This window comes from Rousettus aegyptiacus, unplaced genomic scaffold, assembly GCF_014176215.1.
Source record: "Rousettus aegyptiacus isolate mRouAeg1 unplaced genomic scaffold, mRouAeg1.p scaffold_m13_p_5, whole genome shotgun sequence".
Classification (NCBI taxonomy): domain Eukaryota; kingdom Metazoa; phylum Chordata; class Mammalia; order Chiroptera; family Pteropodidae; genus Rousettus; species Rousettus aegyptiacus.
Genome location: NW_023416308.1, coordinates 2,347,597 through 2,373,126, shown reverse-complemented (window position 1 = coordinate 2,373,126; position 25,530 = coordinate 2,347,597). Strand labels below are relative to the sequence as shown.

At 60.0% G+C, this 25,530-nt stretch overlaps 1 protein-coding gene across 4 annotated transcripts in view; it reads left to right on the top strand.

Moving 5' to 3' along the window:
• The first annotated feature begins 576 nt into the window (after window positions 1-576).
• The window catches only part of AACS (acetoacetyl-CoA synthetase), a 44,045-nt gene continuing 19,091 nt past the window's right edge, over window positions 577-25,530 (top strand). For 2 of the 4 annotated variants that reach the window (XM_016129851.2, XM_036221199.1), the window contains exons 1-7: window positions 577-789; window positions 7,489-7,592; window positions 8,759-8,879; window positions 13,190-13,303; window positions 17,734-17,831; window positions 23,299-23,413; window positions 23,624-23,705. In XM_016129851.2, coding sequence (XP_015985337.2) covers window positions 657-789; window positions 7,489-7,592; window positions 8,759-8,879; window positions 13,190-13,303; window positions 17,734-17,831; window positions 23,299-23,413; window positions 23,624-23,705 — 767 coding nt within the window. In that variant the 5' untranslated portion in view covers window positions 577-656. The other 2 variants (XM_036221198.1, XM_036221200.1) reach the window with 2 other exon arrangements.

Here is a 25,530-nt window from a genome sequence, read left to right as displayed (position 1 = left end):
ACGTGTCACTCCACTGTGTATGTTGCGTACTCGCTGGGAAACAGCGTGCGCCACCGTGTGCGTTGTCACGTTATGCTTGATACGTGCATGATGTATTTACTCGTTCACAGCCTCCCGGCTTCTCCACGCCTGCCCCTCTCCCTTTACCTTCTGCTGACCCGGCAGGACTTTTGCTTTGTCCACTGCCGTTTCCGCAAAGGCCCGCACAGAAGAGGGTCCCCAGGAGGCGCTCAGTAAGTAACTGCGGTTAGAACAAATCAGAGAATGAATGAACACCTGTCCGAGCCGGCGGCCTCGGGCTCCCGGCTCCCGGCTCCCGGCTCCCGGGGCCGCTTTAACCCCTGCGAGCTCCAGGTGACAGCGCGGCGCCCAGGCCTGCGCAGCCCGCCCAGCCCCGCCAGCTTTGGTCCACCTCCCGGCGGCTCAGCGCGGCGCCCACCAAGGGTTACACGCGGGCGGGGCGGGGCCGAGGGGCGGGGCCGAGGGGCGGGGCCAGGGCGGGGCGGGGCCGAGGGGCGGGGCTTGCCAGGTGTCTCTCCCCGGCCACCGCGCCGCTGCACTCATTGGTCCAGCCGCTCGCGCCTGGTCCTCCGCCGCGTCCCCGGCCTCCGCTGTCCCTGGCCTGTCCCGGTCCCCGCGCAGCCTCCGCCGCAGCCATGTCCAAGGAATTGCGGGCCCGGCAGGACGAGATCCTGGGGTGCCACGTCATGTGGGAGCCTGACGGCAAGGGGAACACGCAGATGGACCGCTTTCGGGCGGCCGTGAGCGCCGCCCACGGCCTGGCGCTGGGTGAGTGCGCGCGCGGCCCCAGGGCTCCGGCCACCCCCCTCGGGGGCCGAGGGACCGCTTGGCGGAGCCGCCCTCCTCCTGGGGACCGGGACGCCTCCTTTTCCTGGACATTTCTGTCAGGGCCTCTCCTTGTCGTTTGGAAGGTCTCCGGATGTCCAGTGTCCCTCCTCTGGGGGTCGGAGGAGCCAGTGGACTTAGGGTCTCTCTCCAGGGGGTGGGGCGCCTCCGATGGGGGGGGTTGGCCCCTTGTCCGTCCGGGGCGTCACCCCCTTTGCTTTCAGGCTGCGGACTCCTGCCCGCAGCATCTCCCTGCATGTAGGGCGCCCTCTCCCTGGGCGGTCCCGCCTCTGGTCTGGAACCCCTGTGCCCTGAGTGGTCCCTTGCTCACGAGGTTCCTACTTGTGAGGTAAGGTGCTTCCTGGGGTCCTGCACTCCAGTCTGGGGGCTTCCTTCCGGACACACACGCCCTTTCTGACAGCCAGCTCTACCCCTCCGTGTGTGGGGGTCGCTTGCCAGATCACTGTACCTCGTGTTGTCCCCTCTTAGCCCCACCGCCCAAGCCCCCAGGCTGGCCGATCCTGCTGGAAGGGCAGCGCAGACTCGGGGCGCCTAGGAGAAGGATGGCCCCGCGGGAACCTTCCTTTGGGATCCGGGAGGACCTCCTTCCCCTGGTGCTCACACCCCAGCACCAAGCAGAACCCAGTCGGAGCCCCTCAGGACGCCCCTGGCTGCGGGAGGGCTGTGCAGAGGAAGGGCCCTTTGCCTGGTGCTTTCCCGCAGCCCCGACTGGCTTGTCCGTCTACCTGCCCCCCCCCCACCCCCCAGGGCTCTGCAACTCATCATGGCTTTTCCTCCCACCTCACCCCTCAGCTGGCCGCGGCAATACTGGCGATTCCGCGCGGCGGCATCGCTGTCCTCAGCCAGCCGCACAAAAGTGGTGACCCGACTCCCTGGCCCGCACAGGGTGCCCACCTCAGCGGCAGCGCCCGCCGCACCCCCTTGCCCCAGGGCCAGCGCCTCTCCCGAGGCCCTCCCTTCCTCTTCTCCGAAAGTGGATCGGGCTCCCCGCCGCCTGCCTTTCCTCCCTCCCCCCGTCAGCACCTTCTGCCCGCTTTGCCGGAGCAGTCAGGCTTGGCTTTGCCCGTCTGTGGCTCAGAGTCTCACGATGGCTCTTGTCAACCATGGGCTTGCAAATGGTGCCCCCTGGCAGCTTCCGGACCCTCCACAGCATATGGCGGTGTCATAACTTCTACCAAACCCTTTCCTTTGGCTCCCCCAGCTCCACCCCTCCTCCCCCCGCCCCAGACAAATGGGTCTTATTACCCTCTAGTTGGTAAGTTAGCGTGCGTTGGGTTGGGGGAGATCAGACGTGATTTCCAAGGAGAGCTCAGAGCGGGACCGTACCCTTCTGCGTCACCTTGCCTGGATTCCAACCTCTCTCCTTCGCCGGCCATAATGCAGGTGCTTGTCTAGCCCTGGTGCTTTACACAGTGTTGCACGTAAAGACAGCTCTGTCAGCTGGGTGAATAATCAGACTACCTGGATTTTGAACTGGCTCCACCACTTACTAGCTGAGTGGTCAGAAGGAAATCACAGATCTCAAGCTCGGGTTTCCTTCCGAGCCAATTACTTAGGATTAAGTTAGTTAAGGGATTGAGTTAGTAAAGTGCCTCACCCTCCAGTTGAGAGAAGGAAAGCCCACAGTCTGGGCTGAGAGCCACCCGTGTCACTGGGTGGGCATGAGGGAGACTGGAGGTGACCGGGCCCAGCACCTGCACCTGGTCTATGGCGTTCGTGTGTAAACACCAGCAAGCACCGGGAGCCCCTAGCCCGCTCGCCAGACTCCTCTCCGCCCTTCAAGGCTCGCAGACTGGCGGCTGTGGGCAAGAATGAACGTGCAGGCTTAGTTCGGGGGGTTCGCGTGAGGGGGGACCATGCAGGAAAAGACAGATTGACAGCTTTTTCGGGAAACACAGCCTGCGATGCCGGGTCTGCTCGCCCGCGTGGCGGCCATCAGCTGAGGCGAGGGGGTGTTCGGAGCCTGGCTTTGGCTTTTCCTCCTCTCCCGTTCCCGACGGTTACCTCCAGCTGCTCCCCTCCGCCCCACAGGCCTGGCCCTGGAGGTTTGGACTTTGCTTTCAGACCCAGCTCAGAGGCCACCGTCTCTGTGGTCATTCTCTCTGGCCATTTCCTCCTTTCCTCTGCTCTCCAAGTGTGTGTAATTTGGACTGGCACCCTGCCTTGCCTTTTCATTTATTGTGAGCATTCTTATTGCTTAAAGCCAGTACCCTTGAACTTGGACCCCCCTGGACTCCCAAGTGTGGCCGTGCATAGTTGGCGCACAGTTCTGAGCAGTGCTGTTGACCGGATGTGCCGAGGCAGCAAGGCGCACGCCCTCACAGGTGCCCCCGCCTCGCTCCTGCCCTGAGGATGGGGGGGGGCGCACAGGAGGTTCCCCAGCCTCGCCACCTTCCCTGAGCCCTAACCCTGCTTATTCAGGGCCCTTGGAGTTACAGGTTCTCCTTTCTAAACAGGGCTGTAGGTTGGTTGGTTCTCATCACTGCTCCTAGCAGAGCTCACCTGAGGACTCCCTCAGGTGACATGCCCATGCGGACCCCCTCAGGGGCGGCCTGCAGCCCTTGCCCGGCACATGTGCACGTGATGTCTGGCTTCCTGCGCAAGGCCCCGGGGGACTCGCCGCACGTACCCCACCTGTGTCATTAGTACACGTTCTTTCGAAGGACCGTGCCGAGCATCTTTTTGTGCACCACGAGCCGCACTTCACCTCTGTGGGCGGCAGCTGGGACAGAGTGCCAGCCTGCAGAAGGCTGGGTCCCCGTTCTCACATAGATTACGTGTCGCTGGGGGTGGAGAAAGTTCACGCAAGACATAACCTCCCTGCGCAGTGATCGCGCCGAGGGTCAGCGCGCCACCCGCCTCCGCGCCTCGCCCTGCGGGCCCGTCAGAGCGCCGCTGAAAGGCGCGGACGAGATCTCGAGCTGAGATCGGAAGGTCTCGGCCGGTCGGAATTCTCACAGGTGGGAAGGAAGACCGGGGCGAGTGGGAAGCCGAGCTGGCGAACTCAGATGCCTGCGGGGCCCGGGCAGGCGCTGGAGGTATTAATAATAGCTAACATTTGCTGAGTGCTTTCTAGGCGCCTGGCCCCATCCGGGCACTTTACACGTATTAACTGACTTAATGCTCAGTGATTGGCTCGGAAGGTGTTGCCGGTGCCCCGCACTCCAGCCGAGGGAACAAAAGCCCCCAGTCTGGGCTGTGAGCTCTCGGCTGTGGCGTCCACAATCAGTGGGCCCAGCTGCTGTGTTTGCGCCAGGTGTAGCAGCTGGCACCCCACCCTAGCCAACTGTCACTCTGTGGTGCGACAGGGCATTAGTTATCTATTGTGCATAACAAATCCCCCCGAGACTTGGCACGTAAAACAGCAGTTTCTGTGGGGCGGGGATCTGAGAGGGGCCCAGCTGGGCTTCCGGCTCTGGGACTCAGGAGGCCGCCGTCACCTGAAGGCTCGATGGGCTGGAGGAGCTTGGTGGCCCTCTCACGTGGCAGTGGGTCCGTGCTGGCTGGGGGCGGGAGGCTTGTGTTTCGTGCCACCGAGGACTACTGGAGCGGCCTCGCGTCGCGGCCGCCGGCTTCCCACCGAGCGGGCCATCCGGGGCGGAAGCCGCGATGTCTTTCACACGCTGGGCGCGCTCATTTCCCTGGCATCGCGTGGGACTCACAGATGAGCCCTGCTCAGTGTGGGGAGGGGACGGCACGGGGACCGAAACGCCCGGCGGCGGGCATCGCCGGCCGGCTACCCCAGCCAGATACTCTGTTTTCTCAGGAGAAGCCAGCAACCTCGCATTTCCCTTGGAGACTGTGATTTTCCTGGTGGCAGCCAGCTCAGGTGCTTTCTGAACACATGGAAACCGACCCAAATGTGCCGTGTCCCCGGCCGGTCATCTTGCCCCTGGGTCGCAGCCTCCAAGTGCAGGCGGGAGCGTGTGTGAGCGAAAGTCCAAAACACAGTCCGCAGCTCCCCTGAGCCGTGTGCGCTGGACTCCTCCACCGTGCATCCGCTCAGGGCCTTGTGATGTTAAGATTGCGTCGTGGTCACTTGTCCCCGGACAGGCGGCCTGGTGGTGACTTACTTCGTGATGGGCTTTTGAGGCCTTCAGCAGAGGCCTAGATTTAAGCCTCTGGCTCCTCCCTGCAGCGTTTAGGGAAAGTTTTTGGTGCCTGACTCCGTAGTTGGTGAGGACCAAGGCGATTAAACAAAAGGCTGGGACGCCAGGTGGGGGCCTTGTGTCACGTGAGGTGTCTTTCCCCTGGGGGCTCCCTCCCCGGTGACGCCCTGGCCAGCGCTGACCTCTGTCTTGGCTGAGAACGTGGCCCGCTGCTAATGACGGTCACTTTCCCATACTTTACGTCCCTGTCTCGATGTCTTAACTTATCGTGTACGATCGCGTAGCCTCTCACGCATCACACTCCTGCTCAATGACCGGGCGCAATGATGGCCGACACCTTCCGGCACCTTCTCTCTGCCAGACGCGGTCCTTGCTGCTTCGCATGTGTTGCCTCACTCAGTTCTCACAGTGACCCTGTGCTGAGTACCATTGTCTTCCTTCCATGGAGGAAGTGCCTGGGGCCCAGAGACGGTCCACGACTTGTGCGAGATCACCTGTTTGGAGGGGCGGGTGTGAGCGCGGGCATTCCGCGCCGAGCCTGGCCCCACCGTCCTCGGCACAGCCCGCGAAGGGCTCGCGGTTCCCCCACCTCGCAGACCGGCATGCCGAGGCTCAGGGAGGTGAAGCACTCGCCGAAGGTCATGGCTCAGTGAGCGGCAGAGCTGAGATGTTGACGCAGGCCCCCCAGCCTGGCCCTGGAGCACAGGGTGACTCTGCTTGGCTGTGGGAAGGCCTTCCCCAGGGGTCAGTCCACAACACACGAGGGCTGCTGGATCCCAGAGGGGCAGGGTAGCCTGCCCGAGCCCCCTGAGCATGGCTCCTAGAGTCGGGGCTGGCCCCAGCTTTCCAGATGCACTGGCCCTGCTGGGTTTTCCCGTGTGCCTGCTTGACCTGACCTGGTCTGTGGCCCCTGGGCTGAGCAGATGGGGCGGAACTGGGCAGAGTTCTCTCGTGGGGCTGGGAGGAAGTGCAGCCAACTTCACTACGAGCCCGAGTCTCTGTCTTTCTCGAGCTTGGAACCCCTAGGACCCTGCGCCTCCATCTCAGCTGCGTGACCTCTGAGCCAGGTGTCCCCACCTCTCCATCCGTGTGGCAGACTTGCTCACCCCAGCTCTCTGCCCGGGCTCTTGGCTTCCTCCCAGGGTCCAGTCCCTGCCCTCGCTGCCAGGGCCAGCCCGCCCCTGCTGCCCCGGCTGTCAGAGGTCACTCTTCTCCTTGGCTCCTGAGTCCAGCATTACTGGAGGCCACTGAGGGGTGACGGTGGCAAAGGGCAGAGACCGTTGTGTCCCTTCCTCTGTGTACCCGCCCCCCAACCCCCCACGGTGGGGAAAGTGCAGAGGCCTAAACCTGCATGAAGTTGGCTGATGCTGGTGAGGGAATCCAGCTGAGTCCTTGTATTGTGCTTTTTTTTTTTTTTTTTTTTATTCCTGACACCTGGTGGTCATCGTCCCACTGTCACCAAGTGCCCGGAGCACCAGCACATGAGTGTGTGTCCTACTGGAACATGTCGACATCAAAAAGGCCCGAAAGGGGTTCCTCCGGCGTGAAGGGCACGCTTCTGTTTGTGACGAGGAAAGGGAGGGGTGGCTTTACTCGTGCACAAAACCTCTGCCTGGCCCCCTCCGGGCAAGAAGAGGTGGACGGCTGTGGCGCGAGAGGGAGGGGCACTTTTTTTGGTTTTTGTTTTTTGTCATATAACCTTTTCTCCTTTTCTAATTTTGAATCCCGTGGATGTATTGCTTCCTGAAAGGTCAAAACGAACACATAGTCCCCCAAACCTCCCCCGCACGTCGCACTGGCACGAGAAGTCGTCGGTACGCGTCCCGTTCGGAACGTCTGGGTTTTCGAGCCTCGTGACCGTAGCTCCCTGAGAGCGTGGGGCTGGGCGACAGGAGAGTCCTGGTGCAGCTCCGATCGTGTCTCAGGCCCCCGCCTGAGCGTTTCACACACGTGCTCGTGGGAACCCTCGCGGTGGCCCCGTGAAGGAGGGGTGCTCGTCGCCACCTCCATTTTACAGAAGGGGGAACATTATTTGATCTAGAGAACGCTTTGTGGAATCAGCACGCCCCTCACCTCACAGAACCTATTTTTTTTTTGGCGGGGGGGGGAGGCGGTGAGCATGCTCAGGATCTCTCAGTGACTTTCCGGTACGGAACACCGTATGCGTAACCGCGGCGGGCGGTTTTATGCATGCAGAGGTAACTTGCCTGGGGTCGCACGGCTAATAAACGGCCACGCCAGGGTTTGGACCCTGCGGCTCCAGAGTCCTTGTTCCTAGACATGCTGGTTCAGGTACGAAACCACTGCCCCATCACTTGGTTCCTTTTAGGACTGGTGGTGGTGGGTTCGCGTCGGGAACGGTCAAGACACCCCTCCACCCCCGAGGCCGTTCCTCATCAGATGCCTTCGCACCATGCAACCCGGCGTTGCCTAGGCCGTCCATCTACGTGTCCCGCAGCCGGGACTCTGCTCCGATTTAGCTGAGCTATGTGCCATTTTATTTCATTTTCAGAAAATTACAATGACTTGTATCAGTGGTCAGTTGAGTCATATTCGGACTTCTGGGCAGAGTTCTGGAAATTCAGCGGGATTGTCTACTCACGCATGTATGATGAGGTAAGTAGAGAGTTTGCTTACCGACTATCTCTTCATGGTTATATTCTAAGATGAAGGATTAATTTTTGGGACTTCAAACCATATCTTCTTTGAAAACCTCACATCGGTGGGGAAAGTCATTTCTCTAGAGATTTGGCGGGAAGTTGTACTGGGGTCACAGACCCCACGAAGCCTGTGCCACCTCTGGGCCTGTGGATGCGTGTGGACTCAGGCCCTGTCCTGAGACCCTGACGACCCTAAGTGGTAGGCCATCGTTTATTTTCATTTTATCAAAAAGTTTTAAAATTGTGGAAAAGTACACATAACATAAAATTTACCATCTTGACCGCTTTAAAGTGTATATAGTTCAGTGATTTTTTTACATTCAGGTTGTTTTTTAAACTCTCAGTAGTTTCATTAGTTTTTTTAACCTGGATTTTAGAGATCTTTGTCCTTACACTATAAATCAATAACTAATCTGGGGAACATCTTGTTATTTAAAGTATAACCACCATGTTTTTGGTTTGGTTATGGGGTGAACCATTCGGGAAGGTTCACCTGCAGGAACTTGGAGAAGATCAAGTTTCTGGCCCTGGAGAAAGGAGGCCGGGGCCAGACTTCCGGAAGTCGTGTTGTGGGCAGGTGGGCCATGGGGTCCGACCTCCTGGTTTTCATGAGTCTGGTCTGACATTGGGACATTGGGCAGGTGCCACATCTGTCTCGTTTACTTTCTGTCTTCAGCATCTCTCACAACTGAGGTGCTTAAAAAATATGTGTTCACAAAGTAAATTAGGGGGGATGCTGTTTTCCCTTGGCATTAATTTTTTTTAGCTTTTTTTGAGGAATAATTGATAAATAGAATTATGTATGCATTTCAGGTGTACAACGTTGATGATTTGATCTAGATAACGCTTTGTGGAATCAGCACGTCCCTCACCTCACAGAACCTATTTTTTTTGGGGGGGGGCGGTGAGCATGCTCAGGATCTCTCAGTGACTTTCTGGTACGGAACACCGTATGCATAACCGCGGAGGGTGGTTTTATGTTTCCAGTTTCGGGCCTTCGGGCCAGTTCCATGTCCAGTCCACACAACGCGACTACGACGCCTCGGGCCTCCTGGGGGGTCAGAGCCCCGGGGGTTCATTCGCGGTGTGGATCTCGCCTTGCTTTGCTGTCGTTCTCTGCAGGTTGTGGACACGTCGAAAGGCGTCGCGGACATCCCCGAGTGGTTCAGGGGCAGCCGGCTGAACTACGCGGAGAACCTGCTGCGGCACGGGGACAGCGGCCGGACGGCCCTCTACGCCGCACGTGAGTGCCGGGCGCCGGGCGCGCGCGCTCGCTCACCCGTTTCGGAGAGGCCTCGGCGCGTGGGCGCACCGCAGCGTGTGGCTTTCGAGCGGTGTCTCTGCGCCTGTCTTCTTTAAAGAAACTACGATCGGAAACATAACGTTAAGTTTGCCGTCTTCACCGCGTTTAAGTGTGCGGTTCAGGCGCGTTAGGTGTGTTCGCGTTGCTGGGGGACAGACCCGCAGACTTTCCCATCTGGTGATGCTGAAGCTCTGTGCCCGCTCAGCACGCGATCCCGCCGCCTCCGCCAGCCCTTGGCAACCGCCTTGCTCCTCTCCGTTTCTGCGATTTTGACTCCTTTCAATCCTTCCTGTGAGCAGAGTCGTAATGGTATTTGTCCTTCTGTGACTGGGCTGTTTCCCTCAGCATGAAGTCCTCAAGGTTCATCCATGTGTCAGAGTTTCCTTCTTTTTCAAGGCTGCATAATATTCCTTTATATGTCTATACTGCATTTTCTTGATCCATCCAGGTGTTGATACACCTGGGTTACTTCCGCCTCCTGGCTATTGAGAGCAATGCCGATGTGAACATGGGTGTGTAGAGGTCTCTCTGAGGTCCTCCTTCGAATTCTTCTGGATGTACACAGAGGTGAGGGTGCTGATAGGTATGTGTACGTTGCAATCGCTGTATATGTTGCATACACACGTGAACACACATCTTACAGCTGTCCTTGGCACAGAGGAAATATGCAGTTCTCAAGTGAGGTTTTCATCAGAAATCCCTGTGCAGCTTGTAAAGACATGGCCACCCCATTTCCACTGTGACTTACAGAGCAAGTTCTGGGGGTGGGACCCAGGCTTGCATTTGCTTTTAACGCCCACAGTTGCTTCCGATGCATGTTCCTGGTTAAGGACTGCAGAATCCTGTCTGTATGTAATGTGATGGCTGTTCAGTGTTACTTAGCTCCCTTCCTTGGTTCTTAGCTCTGATGTGGTTGAGGCTGAGTGGAGAAGTCACCTTGGAATGTTGTATCTGTCCCACATCTCTCTCTTACTCTTTAAGGAGCCATTTGCTTATCCATCCATCCATCCATCACCTGCCCACCCACCCACAAACTCATGCATCCATCCATCCATCCACCCATCTATCCATCCATCCACCCATCCATCCACCCACCCACCTGTCCAAACTACCCATCCATCCATTCATTTGTCCATCCTTTCTTCTGTCAATCTCTGTCCATCCATCTGTCCATCCATCCTTCCACCTACCCATCCGTCCACCCACCCACCCCCTTGTTTCTCAGCTTTGTATCAAGCGCCTCCTCTGGGCAAGATGCTGGGAAGACAGCATTGAACAGGGCAGGTGAGGTCCCTGCTCTCATGGGGCTGGCGTTCTACCGGGGAAACAGTAAACATGAAACCATGTGCAGTGAACGCCCAGCGGGCGCGGAGCACGCGGAAGGATAAACACAGTGCTGTCCGGGAGAGAGATGGCGGTGGGGAGCAGAGCTCTTTCTGGCAGGGCCGCCGGGGCTGCCCGCGTGGAGACAGTGAGACCTGAGCAGGACTTGGATAACGCGAGGGGGTCACGCAGAGGTGGGGGGAACATTCCAGGCACAGGGAGCAGTGAGAGGGGAGGCCCGGGCCCGGGAAAGCCCCGAGGGGTGGGGAGCAGCGCGAGAGGCGCTGTGGCCCCGGTGACAGGATGTGTGTCAGCAAGGGCGGCGGGGTGCCTCGAGGGCCTCGGCCAGGAGTTTGGGGCCGCGCGAGGGCTGTGGGCAAGGGAGCTGTGGTCTGACGGTGACCCTGGCTGCCGGGGGAGGATGGGCAGAGGTCACACTCTGCGCGAGGAGAAAGTCTAACTTAGAAGCTTGCCGGGCGCTATCTCTGGGTCCCCACGGTGGCTCCTCTGACCTGGGGCAGGGAGGGCTCTTTTGTAAAATTGTGGGGACAGTGTATGAGACTTGCAGGAAGCGCCTGGTGGGCTCAGTGTCTAGAAGGACCCATGAGGCTTTTTCTTGGGCTATAGGTCACATGACAAAATGCACCCCTCCAGAGCGTGTGGTCCGGCGGGGTGCGGCGTATTTAAGAGGCCGGCCGTGTCTGTTTCTCACTTCTCCGCCACGGCCTCTTTCCTCCCCTCCCCGCCGCCTCCTCCTTTTTAAATATCCGAACCCCTTCCTTTAACGAGCTCCCCCCTCCTCATGTTTGCATGGGACTAAGTGCCCTCGAGCCAGGGATCAAATTCAGTTTGCCAATGGCTGTCTTTCTCCAGCAGGGCCCTGAATGGGCCGATTATTGAGATTATTGACTCGGGGACTTGAAGACCGTGTTTCCTCGTCTGCATCTTTTTGCGACTTGCCCCGACTGTCCTAGCCGCGTGCGGGTGCTCACGCACCTCCGCTCAGCGCAGCTCACCCCTCCCGCGTGCGGCTCCCGCGAGGCCAGTGCCCGCGGGAGGGCAGGTGCGTGTGCTCTGTCTGTCACGTTCCCGCCCCAGCGTGCGGAGCCGACGCAGCGAGCCGGAGCCCGTCAGTGCCCGTGACATTGGACAGCTGCCTGCTCAGCACTTCTTGTCTTTGAACAGTGGATTTCAGGTGACTGAGTATTTTTGTAGGATAGAAAATTAACTGGTGTGGGACGCTGGGCGAGGTAATTACCCAGTGAGGGGAGAAGAGAATGGGCAGGGATGCATGCCTTTAAGCAGGTAGGAAAAGCCACATTTATAACAAAAAAGAGAAGAGAAACTTCACATTGCAGAATCGAAAAGCAGTGAGCCAACGGGAATTTGCATCAAAGATAATGGGCAAAAGATTGACGTGTTTCCTGTAGAAAGTACATTTAAATAGTTTTCCTACGCCTTTGCAACATTGAAGCTTCACCATCTTCATTTTCTGCCATGTAACAAACTACTCCCAAACATGGCCTGAAACAGTAAGCGCTCAAGGTCTCACAGTCTCTGGGGGTTGCGCAGTCGGCAGTGGCTTAGCGCGTGGAGCTGCAGCGAGGGCGTTGGCGGGGGCTGCGGTCAGCCGAAGGCTGGACTGGGGTCAGTACACGCGCATCCAGGATGGCACGTTCCTGTGGCCGTGTGAGGCCTCGGTTCCTCGCCGCACGGCCGTCTCCACGAGCTGCTTGAGTGTCCTCGCGACATGGCAGCTGGTTCCGGAGTGGCACGTGGAAGCTGCGGCGCCTTTTACAGCCAAGGCCCAGAAGTCACCGTCATTTACGTGATGTCCTGAGGGCTATCCGGGTCGGGCCCCTTCCATGTCAGGGGGACCACGAGAGCGTGAACACCAGAGGCAGGGATCGTGGGGGGCTACCACGCCATTCTTACCAACCTGGGAGGCGACAAGCCATGCCTCGCTGTTTTAATGGACATTTCTTCGATAGCGAGTGAGGCCGATTGATGATTCTATTTTCTTACTCATATACATTGTTCGCAATGTCAGAGTTTTCTACAATAAGCTCACATTTCCTTTACAAATCCCCCCCCCAAAAAAAACGGAACAAACAATCAAACAAACCAAAGTTAGAATAGTACTCAGCAATCAAAAGGAATGAATTGTTGACGCGTGCAACGACTCGGATGAATCATAAGGGCATTGCATTGAGTGGAAAAAAGCCATTCTGCAAGGCCGTCTACTGTGATTGCATTCACAGAACATTCTCGACGTGGGATTTTAGAGACGGAGAATAGGTTAGTGGTGCCAGGGTCAGGGTTGATGGTGATGGCGGTGGTGGCGGGGTGACCATAAAAGGGTGGCAGTAGATGGATCTTTGTGGTGATGGGTATGTTTTGGGTCTTGGTTGTGGTGGTGTTCTAGGAAACACTATCCCAGGACAAAGAACACATTGTACCAATGTCAGTTTCCTGGCTTTGATGTCCTACTAGAGTTATGTAAGATGTAACCGGCCTGGGGAAAACTCGGTAAAGGGTAGCTCTGCTCCCTTTGCAACTTTCTGGGAATCTGTCATCATTTCAAAATGAAAAGTTCAAAAAGAAACAAAAACAAACAGATTAAAAAAAAAAACCATGACCAAAATCAAAGGATTCTTCACTTAAGCACTCCCAATAATAACAAATCTGTTTAATGACAAATTCTGTGAGTGTGTTTCTTTGGCTAATTTTCACACCGCCCTTCTTTTCTATAAAGTCGAGCCGACCCGCATCTTTGCTCGCATCCCCCGCGTTTCTGTGACCTCTCCCCGGGGCGCGGACTCCCAGCCTGCGCTTAAACAGGTGTGCGTCTTCACGCGTGCCCGGGACTCAGACCCTTCCCTTTGGCAATGGTCTTCACGTGATCTGCCCTTTTGTTCTCCTTCCAGGAGAAGGCAAAGAGGAAATTGCGAAGGTGACTTTCAAGGAGCTGCGACAACGAGTGGCTTTGTTTGCAGCAGCAATGAGGAAAATGGGCGTGAGGAAAGCAGACCGGGTCGTCGGTGAGTGTTTTTGGCGCTTGCTGCGGTCCCGGGGGAGAGGAGAATGGCTTGGAAGGTTGGCGCAGCTTTTGAGGCGTGTCGCAAAACATGTAACCTTAGGACTTCGACTGCACATGCGCGGCAAAAAATAAACAAGGAAGGAAGGTCACCGAAAGTGCGGCCCTGACGGCCTCGGCGTGGCCTGTTTAGCAGCTGCTGAGGGCCCTGGGCTCCCTGGAGCTACGACACCTGTCATAGGCGAAGGTTTGGGTGTGGAGGTTTGGACCTCGAGTTTCTTCATCTCTAAGCGGGGCAGCAGAGAGGCAGAACTGGCTGGCTGTTGAGCGTCTTTTCCGGGCAGAGAGGTTACGCGTACCTTCTTGGCCCCGGCCCGCTGTCACCAGAGTGAGGCCAGTGGCGATGACGAGGACGCCACCCGGTGTCGGTTTCCGGTCCGAGTCGGACTGAGGCTCTGAGCGCGCTTTGCTGTGCTGTCGAGTTTGGAGTGAACCAGGTGTGTTCGTTCCCAGGATCGGACACAGGTTTCGCTCTTAAACCAAAGAGAAGGGCTTTTCTGTCCTCTGGCGACACGACGGCACTCGCGACCCTGGCCCCACGGTGGTGCCCATCCCCCGCCCGAGACCTCGCCGCCCCCGCGGCCCTCGGGGTGGCGAGGCGGGCCTGGGGCCGGGTGCGCGGCCCCGCGCGGGCCTTCCCGCTCACCTCCCCTGCGTCCTCCACACGCCCCGTGGCCCGTCCACGTGAGAACGTCCACACCTGGAGAGAATTTTTACGGAAACTTATTTGAGCCAAAGAGAGGATCCACCTGGAAGCAGGCTCGCAACAGACTGAGAGGAATGCTTCAGAGAATAACAGTGTGCTGTTTCTTCCACGCGTCTGAGACTAAGGAGGGGACGTTACGAAACGTGCTTGGGGGTGGGAGCGAGCAAGGCGCGGCGGGGGCACGGGGCGGGCAAGGCCGTGTGCGCCCTCGCGCGCTTTATTAGAAGGACGGGTCTCGAAAGAGGGGCTTGTGCTAGAAAGGAGGTTCCGAAAAGAAGCATTTCCAAGGTGTGTTCACCTGGACGCACAGAAACAGCGGCCAGGGCTGGCCTGAGGCAAAGATGAGCCTTTACAGCCCGAGGGATAGATCTAGGGTGGGACCACCTGCCGTGACCGGCCAGTGAGGAATTTACGATGGGGTCGCCTGTGAGGTGACTTGCCTCCGAACCTTTTGTTTTGTTCACAGCCCTCCCTGTCCTACCCCTTTCATCCTGAGTGGCCCTAAAACAGGTCCCCGAGTGTCAGGGGTGTGCGGTGAGTACTGGGTGACTGGGTTAGCGAGGGGTCTTTAGGAGGTAGCCTTGCACTGGTGTTGGGGAGGGGACGGGAGAGCAGTCCCGGCTGCAGAGAGAAACAGCCTGTGCAAAGGCCCGGAGGCTGGTGAGCAGTGCGGAACGCAGGGGCGGGTGTCCCGAAAGGTCCCCGTCTCAGCCAGTGTCCCCGAGCTCACCCTCCCTTTGCTCCCTCAGGCGTCCTGGTAAGTCACGACATCCTACCAAGGGCAGCTCGGATGTTTTCCTAATCATTATCTTTTCCCTTTGGAGAAGTTTAAAGACCTGTGCGTGCACCTGTTCTCTGTCCCAGGGAACCTGGGCTGGTTTGGGTATGGGAGCCGGTAAAGATGCGCCGGCTCACTCCCGTGCTGCCCAGGGGCCAGGCCGCCCTCCTCCTGGCCCCCTTGGTGACGGGCCGGGGCCGCAGCAGCCAGCGTGGCAGCAGGCGAAGTGCCTGGGCAGGGCTTTGGCCTTGGGACCTCGGTGTTTGGCGTGGGCGCGCCTCTCCCAGAGGAGTTCAGAGTGTGTCTGCCAAGAGGGCAGGGAGCCGAGTGGCCTTGTCATCTATAAACCAGGCACGGGGGCTGGTCCCTGGGCTTGGGGACACTGCTCACTGTGTGTTAGCTGACTAGAAAGGAATCGGTGCCAAGGGACACACCAAGCCGCCTGCATATGTGCGGGTCGCCCTGGTTCATTGAGGTCTCAGCTCACACATTTCCGCCCCAGAGGCCAACCCGGGCAGAATCTCGTGGAAAAACCCATCGCCGCTCTCCCCTTGCACCCTGCCTTATTTTTCTTAATTTTCCTGTCGCACACCTGAATTCACAAGATTCTGTGTGTGTGGGTCTGTCTGTCCTTCAGCACCAGAGGACAGGGACCTTGTCTTCCGCTCACTGCCTTCCGGTGTCTCGGCCTGGCGCGCAGTAGGTGGACAGTGAACGTTTATTTGACAGATGAACGGGAGCTTTGCCGGTGACCAGACAGGTTTGCGGTTGGAACCCCAGTCTCTTGGGTTCCTCTTGGTCCAGTTTAAACTGTTCCCTTGTCAGGCCTGGAAAAGGAATTTAAAGTTTCTTCTCCCATTTTTTTCTTCCCTCCGATTTTCGTTTTTATAAATCCCCCTTTGCAGCCTGCATTTCCGAGAGATGGGGAGACAGAGAGCCAGGTGTGCTGGGGAGGGCGGCCGGGCCCCTTCTTGGCTGTGCTGTCTCTCAGGGGCACCTGGCTTCGGCGCCCTGGACTTCCCCGAATCAGGCTGGCAGCTGGTGACCTGTCCTTCTGGGTGTCTCCCCTCGGACAGTGATTTGCCTGACGACAGTCAGCAGGGCTGGGGGCGCTTCCTGGGAGAGAGCATGGGTAGCGATCCCGGGCGGGAGCTGGCGGAGCGGAGCTCGGGGGCCTCAGAGACGGCGCTGTTCCTGGCTCGGCCTCTCCTGTCTGTGACGTGGTCACATCCTGGCCGTTGGTCAGTCTCCACCAAGTCGGCCCTGCCCCCGGGCAATGCCACCATCCAGAAGCTTTGGTTTATACTCAGCTCCGCAGCAAACATCGGGCTCCCCCTGTGCCGGGGGCAGTGCGGAGCCCTGGGGGCCATGACCTCTGCCCCTTGTGGTACCGTGGCCGGGCAGGGAAGATGAAGTGAACCCCCAGAGTGGAAGCATCAACTGCGGTGGTCAGTGGGAGGAGGGACAAGGGGGTGCCCAGGGGCTCCTGGGTGCTGAGGCCTGCTGGGCGTGGTCACGGCTGCTGGGCGTGGTCACGGCTGCTGGGGAGCCCTGCTCGGGGGAGGCGCGATTGCCCTGGGCCCCGCTGCTCCCTGGTGCTGGTCACAGATCTTCCCCCTGGAACGTTTAGGGTGATCTGCTTAAGTGATCGTAGCCTCTCTGGCCATAGCCTAGCCTCCGACTAGACTAGATGGAGGGCCTGACCCCTTCCTCTGTCTCGTATGGGAGTCTGTGTGTCTCTGACTGTCCTGCTCACATTCCCCATTCCCCTTTCCTTCCTCTCTATCCATCCATCCACCCACTCACCCACCCACCCATCCATCCACCTACCCCCCCACCCCACCCACCCATCCATCCATCCATCCATCCATCTGTCCGTCCATCCATCCACCTACCCCCCCACCCCACCCACCCACCCATCCATCCATCCACCCACCTACCCCCTCACCCCACCTACCTCACCCATCCATCCATCCATCCATCCATCTGTCCGTCCATCCATCCACCCCAGCCCACCCACCTGTCTGTCCATTGTCCGTCTGTCTGTCCATCCATCCATCCATCCTTCCATTTATTTATCTAACCCTACCCACCCATTTATCCATCCATCTGTCCATCAATCCATCTGTCCCTCCATCCGTCCAACTCTCCATCCTTCAGTCTGTCTACTCGTCCATCTGTCCATCCAACCATCCATCCATCAATCCACGCCCCTGCCGGCCGCCAGTCCAGCCTCTGAGGGCCTTGATGCGTGGGGCGCAGTAAAGAGCCGGACGGACGAAGCCCCTGCGCTCGCCTGAGAACCAGGTGTTCCTTAGCCAGTGATGATCACTGTGCACTGGGGATTGTTTTGGGAAGGAAGAAATTGTTTGGTGAGGGAGAAATGCGGGCGCTTTGTGGGTGACTGCCGGGGAGACTTGGGCTCAGGGGAAGGCTTCTCTGAGAAAGTTTTGTTTGGGTTCCGAGCTGAATGAAGGGTGAGCGTGCCCTGAGTAGGGAAGCCTGGTGTGCGTGGAAGAGTGTCGGGCAGGGCCGGCAGCTCGTGCGAAGGCCCTGAGGCAGGAGGAACTTGGACCAGCTACAGAGGTGAAAGAGGGCCGCCGTGGCCCAGCCTGCGAGGGAGGCGCAGCGGAGCAGCGGAGGGAGCAGGGCCGCGCGGGGCCGCGGGGGTCCCCGAGTGCAGCACAGAGAATGCGCCCGAGGCGGCAACAGCAGGACGTGGTGGGGGGGGTCACCTGAAGAGGGACATCGAGGCGGCGGGGGGGGGGGCGGGGCTGGCAGGGCTCCTTGGCGTTCAGAGCCAGCCCCCTCCCCACGGCTGCCTGCTCCCGGGGTGCCCGCGTCCAGTGCACCCCGAACCCACCGCTTCCTGTCTGTGTCCCCTCTGCAGGTTACTTACCCAACAGTGTGCATGCCGTGGAGGCCATGCTGGCGGCCGCGAGCATTGGTGCCATCTGGAGCTCCATGTCCCCGGACTTCGGGGTGAACGTGAGTCCGGGTCCCCACCAGAGGGGGTGCTTCTGGGCCCCGTGAGCTTCCTGGGCGTGTGGCCCCGCAGGGGGACCTTCTGCGTGGTTTCCGCAGGGAAGCGCCGTGCCCACCTGAGGCCCTGGGTAGGGCGTGTGGGGCGGGGTTCCCAGTGGACCTCTGTGGCCAGCAAGGCTGGAAGGAAGTGACGTCACGATGGCCTCCTGCCTCTCTGGCCAGGGACATGAGAATAACTGGTGGAAGGAGCCAGAAGGACTGTACTTTGCCGTTAAACCTAAACACGCGATTCTGCCCTCCGTTCTCGGGCCCCTGCTGCCCCGCGGTGTGTGTGCCGCATTGGCGTGTGCCACTGGCCACAGCCCTGAGGCGAAGCTCTAGCTGGAGCTGACCGGTCACCTCCCCTGTGACCTCGTGACCACGTGGGGTCTTCTGAACGTTTGTCCTGTGTGGCCTCCCCGTTTGCTCACGGAGGTTCCCGCGTCCATCGCTCCGTGTCTGATCTTGGACCTGGGGTCTGGGCTTCACGCTTCTCGTGGGGGGGCGAGGGCCTCGTCATCTCCACGAGTCGGAGGGGACCAAGGAACCGGGCGGGTTTGCCTAGCTGCCCGGTCTGAGCCAGGCGGGGGCGGGAAGTGTGTGCTGACCCCACCACGGCTGCCCAGCGCTGCGACCCTCTGTGGGGCGAACAGGCAGCCGAGTGGGACGGAGCCCGGCTGACCCCCGGCCGCCAAGCGGCACCGACCAGTGCCCAGCGCAGGGGCCACGCCAGGAGCAGAGGCGGCCTGGTGCCAGGAAGTGCAGCCAGGGGCGCGGGGGCCCTCCAGGCCCTCCAACAGGGGTCTGTCCTCGTGGCCCCTGGCCGTCCCCCGTGCCCAAGGCCCCTGGTGGCCGGGGCGGGGACCAGCAGGGTGAGGACAGAGCCCTGCCGAGTTTAGGGAGGGGGACGCCCCAGAGACCACCACTTGGTGGCTGATGGCTGGACTGTGCTCCTGCCTCTTGGAACTTTCCAGGGCCTCTCCTCGACGGCCTCCGCCCAGGACAAGGTCAGCTGGGACTGACCTGAGACCAGAAGTCCATGCGTGCCTTCTCCCGTTTCCGGGCCCTCTCTGTGGCCGTGTGCGCTGCTCGGGGCCAGAGGTGGCCTTGTGGGAGGGTCCAGCAAGCGGGGACGGGGATCCCGCAGTGGGTCGTGAGCACGTCGCGGGAGGCGGAGGGCAGGGCCCCCGGGTTGAGGAGGCAGGGTGGCGTGCAGGCAGGTCCCGCCTGGGTTTGAGTCCCTCTGCCACTTCCCGGCCCCGTGTCCTGAGTACGAACGTGGGGAGCTCGTGGGGACCGCAGAGGCGAGGCTCGTGCAGGGCTGGGGACGGCGCCGACCTACCCTGGCGCAGTGCCGTTAGCTCTCAGCGAGCTGGGACGTGAGTGTTCTCAGAGTTGGATTGGAGCTTTAACTTTTTGTAAGCTGGGCGTGAGGACGTGGGAGAGCTGTGTGTGGCACGGGGCGTGAGCGTGGCCTTGGGGGGGCCCCACCCGAAAGCTGGTCGCGGAGCAGGGCCAGCGCCTCCGCGTGGGCCTGGGGCCCGCGAGCGCCCAGCGCCTGGCGGGTCCCGCGGCTGTGCCTGGCAACCTCTCAGCCCTTCCGGCTGCTCCCACCTGGCTTTCGGCTCCCTGGGCGAGCCTCCCCGGCCCGGGGAGCTCTGGTCGTGGGGCTCGCTCACATGGACGCCAGCACCTGTGTGCCGCGAAGGCCCCCGGGACCAGTGGATGAGCCTGGAGCCTCACGGGTCAGCCGTCGAATTCTCTGCCCGTGGTTTACCCGCTGGGCAGCGCTCGTGGCGGCCGCGATGAGGCGGGGCCTGAATGCGGGGGACGCTGTGGGCTCGGACAGTTCTCTTCAGTGGTTCGCAAATCTCCACTTAAAACAAAGAGTCTCCTTTTCTTAATTTCGGACGTCACCGTTTTGCACGTCGGGCGGCCTGCCTCTTTAGGACAGAGCCCTTCGCTGAGACCTGCGATGAAGCACCGATGTCTTTGCTGCTCCGAATCGCGTTTCCTGTTTCAGATCACCGAGCGCCCCTGTCGCAAAGGGGGAAATTGCCTCCCGCCCGCAAATCCCGGTTTTGAGGACTTGGCTTCTTTCCCGCGGGGCGTGTTGCTGGCCGCGGGCGGGCGTCCTGGTGCCGTGACACACACGTGTGGATCGTTCCTGGGCACTTCACGAATACAGGGGAGGGGTCTCCGTGCGGGCGGTTCGCCCGTCCGCAGGTGTCGTGGTGACCTTCCCTGCCCTCGCCCAGCTGGCTGGTGCCGAAGGGCCGCCTCGGTTGCCATGCACGTCTGCGGGGGCCGCCACGGGGAGCGGGGGCCGCCACGGGGAGCGGGGGCCGCCACGGGGAGCGGGGGCGCCTCTCTTCCCTGGACGGTGCTGCGGACGCACTCCCCTCCCCCCATCGCCGCATCTGCGCCGCTCCCGCCACTCTGCTCGCCGGCGCCCCCTGCGGCTCCCCCGTGTTCCCACCCCCGCGCGGCCTCCGCGTGGCCTGGGCGTGGCCACCCAGCGCTCCGGGCGGACGGGGCGTCACCAGGTGGGCGGAGGGCTTTGCTTTGCTCGTTGGGTCTCCAGCCCTCCGGCCTCGCCGGGACCTCCAGGCGTCAGGCTTTCGGCCTTTTGCTTTTCTCTTCGCTTTGCTGTCCCCCTTCGAGTTGGTGGCTTTCTCCAATGCTGGGGGGGGCCCAGCCTCTGATGGCCACACATCCGAGCCGGGCCCACAGCCCGTAGCCCTCCCTCGCCCTCCCAAGTGTCTTCAGATCGCTGCGTGTGTGTAAACAGGATCGCTCTAGGGGGCTGTCCACGTGATCCAGCCCCGGCTGCTTGGTGGGTTGCTAGGCACCGCATTCAGGTCAGATGCGTGATCACAGGTGTGTCCGTGGCTCCGCAGCAGGAAGGCAGTTCTCGACTGAGCGGCTCCGCCCTGGACTGGGCCTAGCTTCAGGTCCAGCCGGTTTCAGGCGCCCACAGGTCGCAACCTGCGCTCGGCCAGCCAGGGCCACTTCCTGCGCCTCACGGAACTCCGAGTCTTCCCAGGTGCCACTGCCCAGGCCTCTGATTCTTTTTGCTGTCACTGTGACCAAGGGTCACCGCTGGGACATCCGAGTCCCAGGTCACTGGCAGACTGGGTTCCCTCCCCCCCGAGTTTGCTGCCACCTTGCGAACAGGACAGCCGGCTGGGAGGGGGCACGACGGATTTCGCGGGGACGTCTCTGCCGTCTGTCGGGGCCCCTGGCCTGGCCGTGGGTGCCCTGCGTGCTTGACCTCAGGGTTTCGCGCAGGCTGTCCCCTCCCCTGGGCCAGCCGCACCTGCCCTGGGCTCTGCCCGGGGCGCCCCCTCTGCTTTGCCGGCGTCCCCTGCCCACCTGGCCGCGGAGCCTGCTCCTCTCGCCACCCGCAGGGGGCGCTGCTCGCCAGGAGCTGACCGGGTTCCGGGTTCTTCCTCCTGACTGGGTGGGCCCCGTCCGGGCCCATGGCCCCCGCCGGCCGTTCTGCCTCGCCTGGTGCCTCTGTTAGGAGCGGACTTTTGACCACGTTTTCTGCCATGGTTCTGTCTCTTCGAGTATTCTACCACTTCTTGAGTCCATTTTGATAATTCATATTTTCTAGATAATTCATATTATCTACCCCATCTGGATTTTGAAATTTATTAATGGCATTAAACGTAACAGTTTCTCAGTCATTAATCTTTATATTTCTGTAGTAAAATGTGACTTCTGATTTTGTGCGTTTGTACGCCTCAGTTTATCTGTAATATGGGTCTAATGATGGCATCGCACTCTGTTATCAAATCCTAGGCTGTCATATTTACCTACGTCACAGGTTGCTGTGAACACTGAGTAAATATTAATAAAAGATACATAATTATAATTAAGTACTATGTAAGCATTAGCCAGAAGTATTACCTTTTTTTCTTGACCAGATTTGTCAAGAGGTTTATTTTATTGGTCTTTTCGGAAAAAAAGAGATTTCGCATTTATTGATGGACGCCATCATAATTTTTTCCTTATGGCTTTAATTCCTTCTCCCTGTTCTTTTCCTCAGTCGTGAGTGTATTTCACTGAAAATAACCAGAAACGGACAGCAATAACGCTATCCTTGCTCTCCTGTCGTTTTCTGGTAGCTCGCGCGCTCCTGGGGGCAGGGAGCCTGCCCGTGTGCTTCCCTGGCACAGGAGATGGAACAGACAAGCTCTTCTCCGGTCCTGATGATTGGGCGGCGTTGAAAGTAGACTCTCAGTCCTCGAACCCTGAGCCCGGAGAATCTCAAATTTTATCGTGCGTCGGGGTCTCCGGGGCTTGTGGAAGCACAGGTTTCCTGGCTCCCCCAGAGTTCTCCATTCAGGGGGTCTGGGCCCCAGGTGACGCTGTCACCTGCTGGGACCCCTCCGAGGGGCCCTGATGGCCTCGTTGTCCTAGACACGTGCACTGCCCTCTCCTCTGATGCCTGGCCCGCCGCAGAGCAGTCGGTTACCCTGATGAGCTCAATCCACAGTCCCGCCGCAGGAGGCCGTACTGCGCAGCTGTGTGTGCCGGGCAGACCCCGCCCGACTACGGGCTCCGCAGAGGTGCTGGCCTCACTTTCTTTGCCCTGGGGTCACCCAGGCTTTGATCTGGAACCACTCACCCTGAACTGCTGGGCAGGGGACAGGAGAGCCATCTGGGCGATGTCGTCCGCGCCGCCGTGTCCTGGAGGGACAGACTCCGCCGTCGTCTGAGCTTTGGGGCGGCTGGGAGGGAAGGCAAGGAAGGCCCGTCCGAGACGCTCTAACCCGTCACCCGTGTGGCGACCCTCAGGGTGTGTCGGGTGTGTCGTGAGGCTACGCCTGTCCGTTCACGTCAGTTGGAGAAACAATTTCAATACCTGCTTGGGAGGGACACCTGCCTTCGGGGAAAGAGGTGTGCTCGGCGGGGTCCGTGGGCGGTGAGCCCGCTTTTTAAAACGGGGCTCGTTTCCTATACACACATTCGTGGGTCATGCATTTGATTGGCAGAAAGTACAATTTGGAGAATTCAGGTTCCTTTCTGATCGAAGGCTGGAAGAGAAGTAAAACATGGAACCGCTTTGCAGAGCTGTAGCCGCCTGTTTGGAAGGCGGGTCCTCACTCCACGTGCCGGGGAGCTGCGTTGCGAGGCTCGAGGCTCCATCCGTACAAGCGGGGGTCCCCTGGGCAGTGCGAGTGCCCGCGGCCTTCCGGTCCGGCGACGTCGGAGTCCGGCAGCCCTCCGGCGTTTCGTTACTCGCGCGCGCCGTGTTGCACCTGGCCGTCTTCACCGGCTGCTGGATGACGGGGCGCAGGCGCGGGGCCGGCGCGCCCACAGCGCCGCGTTTTCTTTCCTGTGAAGAGCAGCAGTGTCGCTGGCTGCTGAAGGCGTTCGCCTCTGGGACGAGCAGCGACGATTCCTCCCTTCCTCTCCTCAGGGAGTTCTGGACCGGTTCTCCCAGATCCAGCCGAAGCTCATCTTCTCTGTGGAGGCCGTTGTGTACAATGGCAAGGAGCATGGCCACCTGGACAAGCTGCAGCAGGTCGTGGAAGGTGCGCGGCCCTCCCGTCGGGGCCGGTGCGGCGGGGCGCGGGGACAGAGAGGAGAGCCCGGCCCTCCCCGGGAGTCACGGAGGCCTCTCGAAGCGGCACACTGCAAAAATAACCGTGCAGTGCCGTCTCTAGGCTGCGTTACACTTTGTGAAAACAAATATGGGCAACTCAGTATCTCGTGTCCTGTGACTGTTTCCCTTTCTCCATCAGGACTGTCAGACTTGAAGAAAGTGGTCGTGATCCCCTACATCACCTCTAGAGACAAGATAGACATTTCGAAGATCCCGAACGCGTAAGTCGGCCAGGTGCCCGCCGCTGGTCCCGCGTGGCGCCCGCTCCGCGCCCGGCCGGCCGTGGATTCTGTGGCTCCTCTGGCTCCTGCGATGCCACGTGTGCGTTGAAATCGCTGCTTTGTAGATGGGCACTGAGGCCCCAGGGTGACTCCCCCAAGGCCACATAGAGAATTAGTGGCAGGGCAGAGGGGCTCCCGGGCTGCCCTCTCTCCCTGTCTGGCCAGGCCCGGACCAGCCACAGCAGTTCTAAGTGGCAACCAAGGTGTGAGTGCACGTGTGCCCTTGCGTATGAGCACTTGTGCACACACGTCCACATAATAGGTGTGTACCTAGGTGCGGTGCCTACACACGTGCACATGCGCGCACATACATGCACGCACGCACGCATGTACACACATGCACACATGTGTCTCCTGTCTAGAACCTGTTCTTGTCCCCATCGCTAATGGTGCCTTCCTTTGCCGTTCTGACCTTCGTAAGCTGATACACCACCTGCCTTGGGTACCAAATAGGATTGTGTCCATCTTATGGTTTGCTCAAAGTTGAATTCGTCCCTGAATTCTTGGAGTTATACTGCTTTCCTTTTTCTGAAGGCAGTTTTGGGAGAGAGTTTTAAGGTCAGGCGTGTTTACCTTTGCAGGTAAACCTTTCCCTTCAGCCTCCTGCCTGGGCCACGGCAGGGGCCTCGTGAGTGGCCCCGTGAGGCCACATGGGAAGTGTCTGCACAGGCACAGAAGTCCTGTGCCCGCCGTGGGAGGCTCTCCTACCCAGGCTGTCTGCTGGCCGAGTGGTCTTGTGCAGGGCGCCCTGGGGCCACTGGGAGGACCCAGCCTCTGTGCTGTCCTTAAGCGCCTGCGGTCAAGTGGGAGGGAGGGGACTCTTGCAGGGAGAGTGAGCCATGGCACTGGGCCCAGGGGACACAGCTGTGCTCACGGGAGCTGAGAGGTGGGCGACGTTGCTTATCTTTGGGGTCTGGGAAGGTGGCACCTGAGGTGACCTTGAAAGAGCAGAATTTGTAGAGAGCCGTGCGAGCCGGGGTTCCAGAGGCGGGAGGTGGCTGTGAGCAAAGCGGCTGTTGCTCGAGGGCTGGGGTCACGGGCCAGATCGTGGCGTTGCAGGTGGTTCAGCTCTCCGTGCCTTGGTTTCCCTGTCTGCAAAATGGGGATGAAGTCCCTCCCTCGCAGGCTGGCTGTGGGGAGCTAGTACGTGGAGGCTGGGCGGAGAGTGTTAGCCCTTGGTGACACTGTCACGAGCAGCAGACAGCTGTGAGCGGGAGTGGGCTCTGAGCCCTGGCGTGTGGGCGTCAGGATGTGCAGGTCCTCACCGGCAGGCCCAGGGCCCTGAACTTGGCCCCGGGGCTGTGGGAGCTCTGCCAGCCTCAGTCAATTACAGCCAGTCGACGGAGGCTGCGTTTCCCTTCACGAAGCCGAGAACAGCTCCCTGCTTTTATGGCCGGCACCAGCCACACCGAGGCCAGAGGGAAAAGCAGGGGGGCCCGAGGCCCCGGCGGCTGGCTGCGGCTCCTCTCAGTGTGCCCGTCAGTGGCTGATACAGACTGCGAGCATCCAGGAGAAGCACGGTGGCCCCTGCATTTAGCTTCATACGGTGCGAACGAGACCCCCTCGCTGCTCACCATGGCTGGGGGGGGGGGAACTCCCCGCCCGGGACTGAAAGCAAAGCTGTGCCTCTGGGCACGTTCCGATTGGCTTGGGCACTGCGTGAGAACGGGCTCCGCGGAGCGGGCGGGCGGTCCCAAAGCGAGCGTGTGCCTGGTGCCCTGCCGCAGGAGGCCTTGCTCACTGCTCAGAGACGGAGACGGGTTAT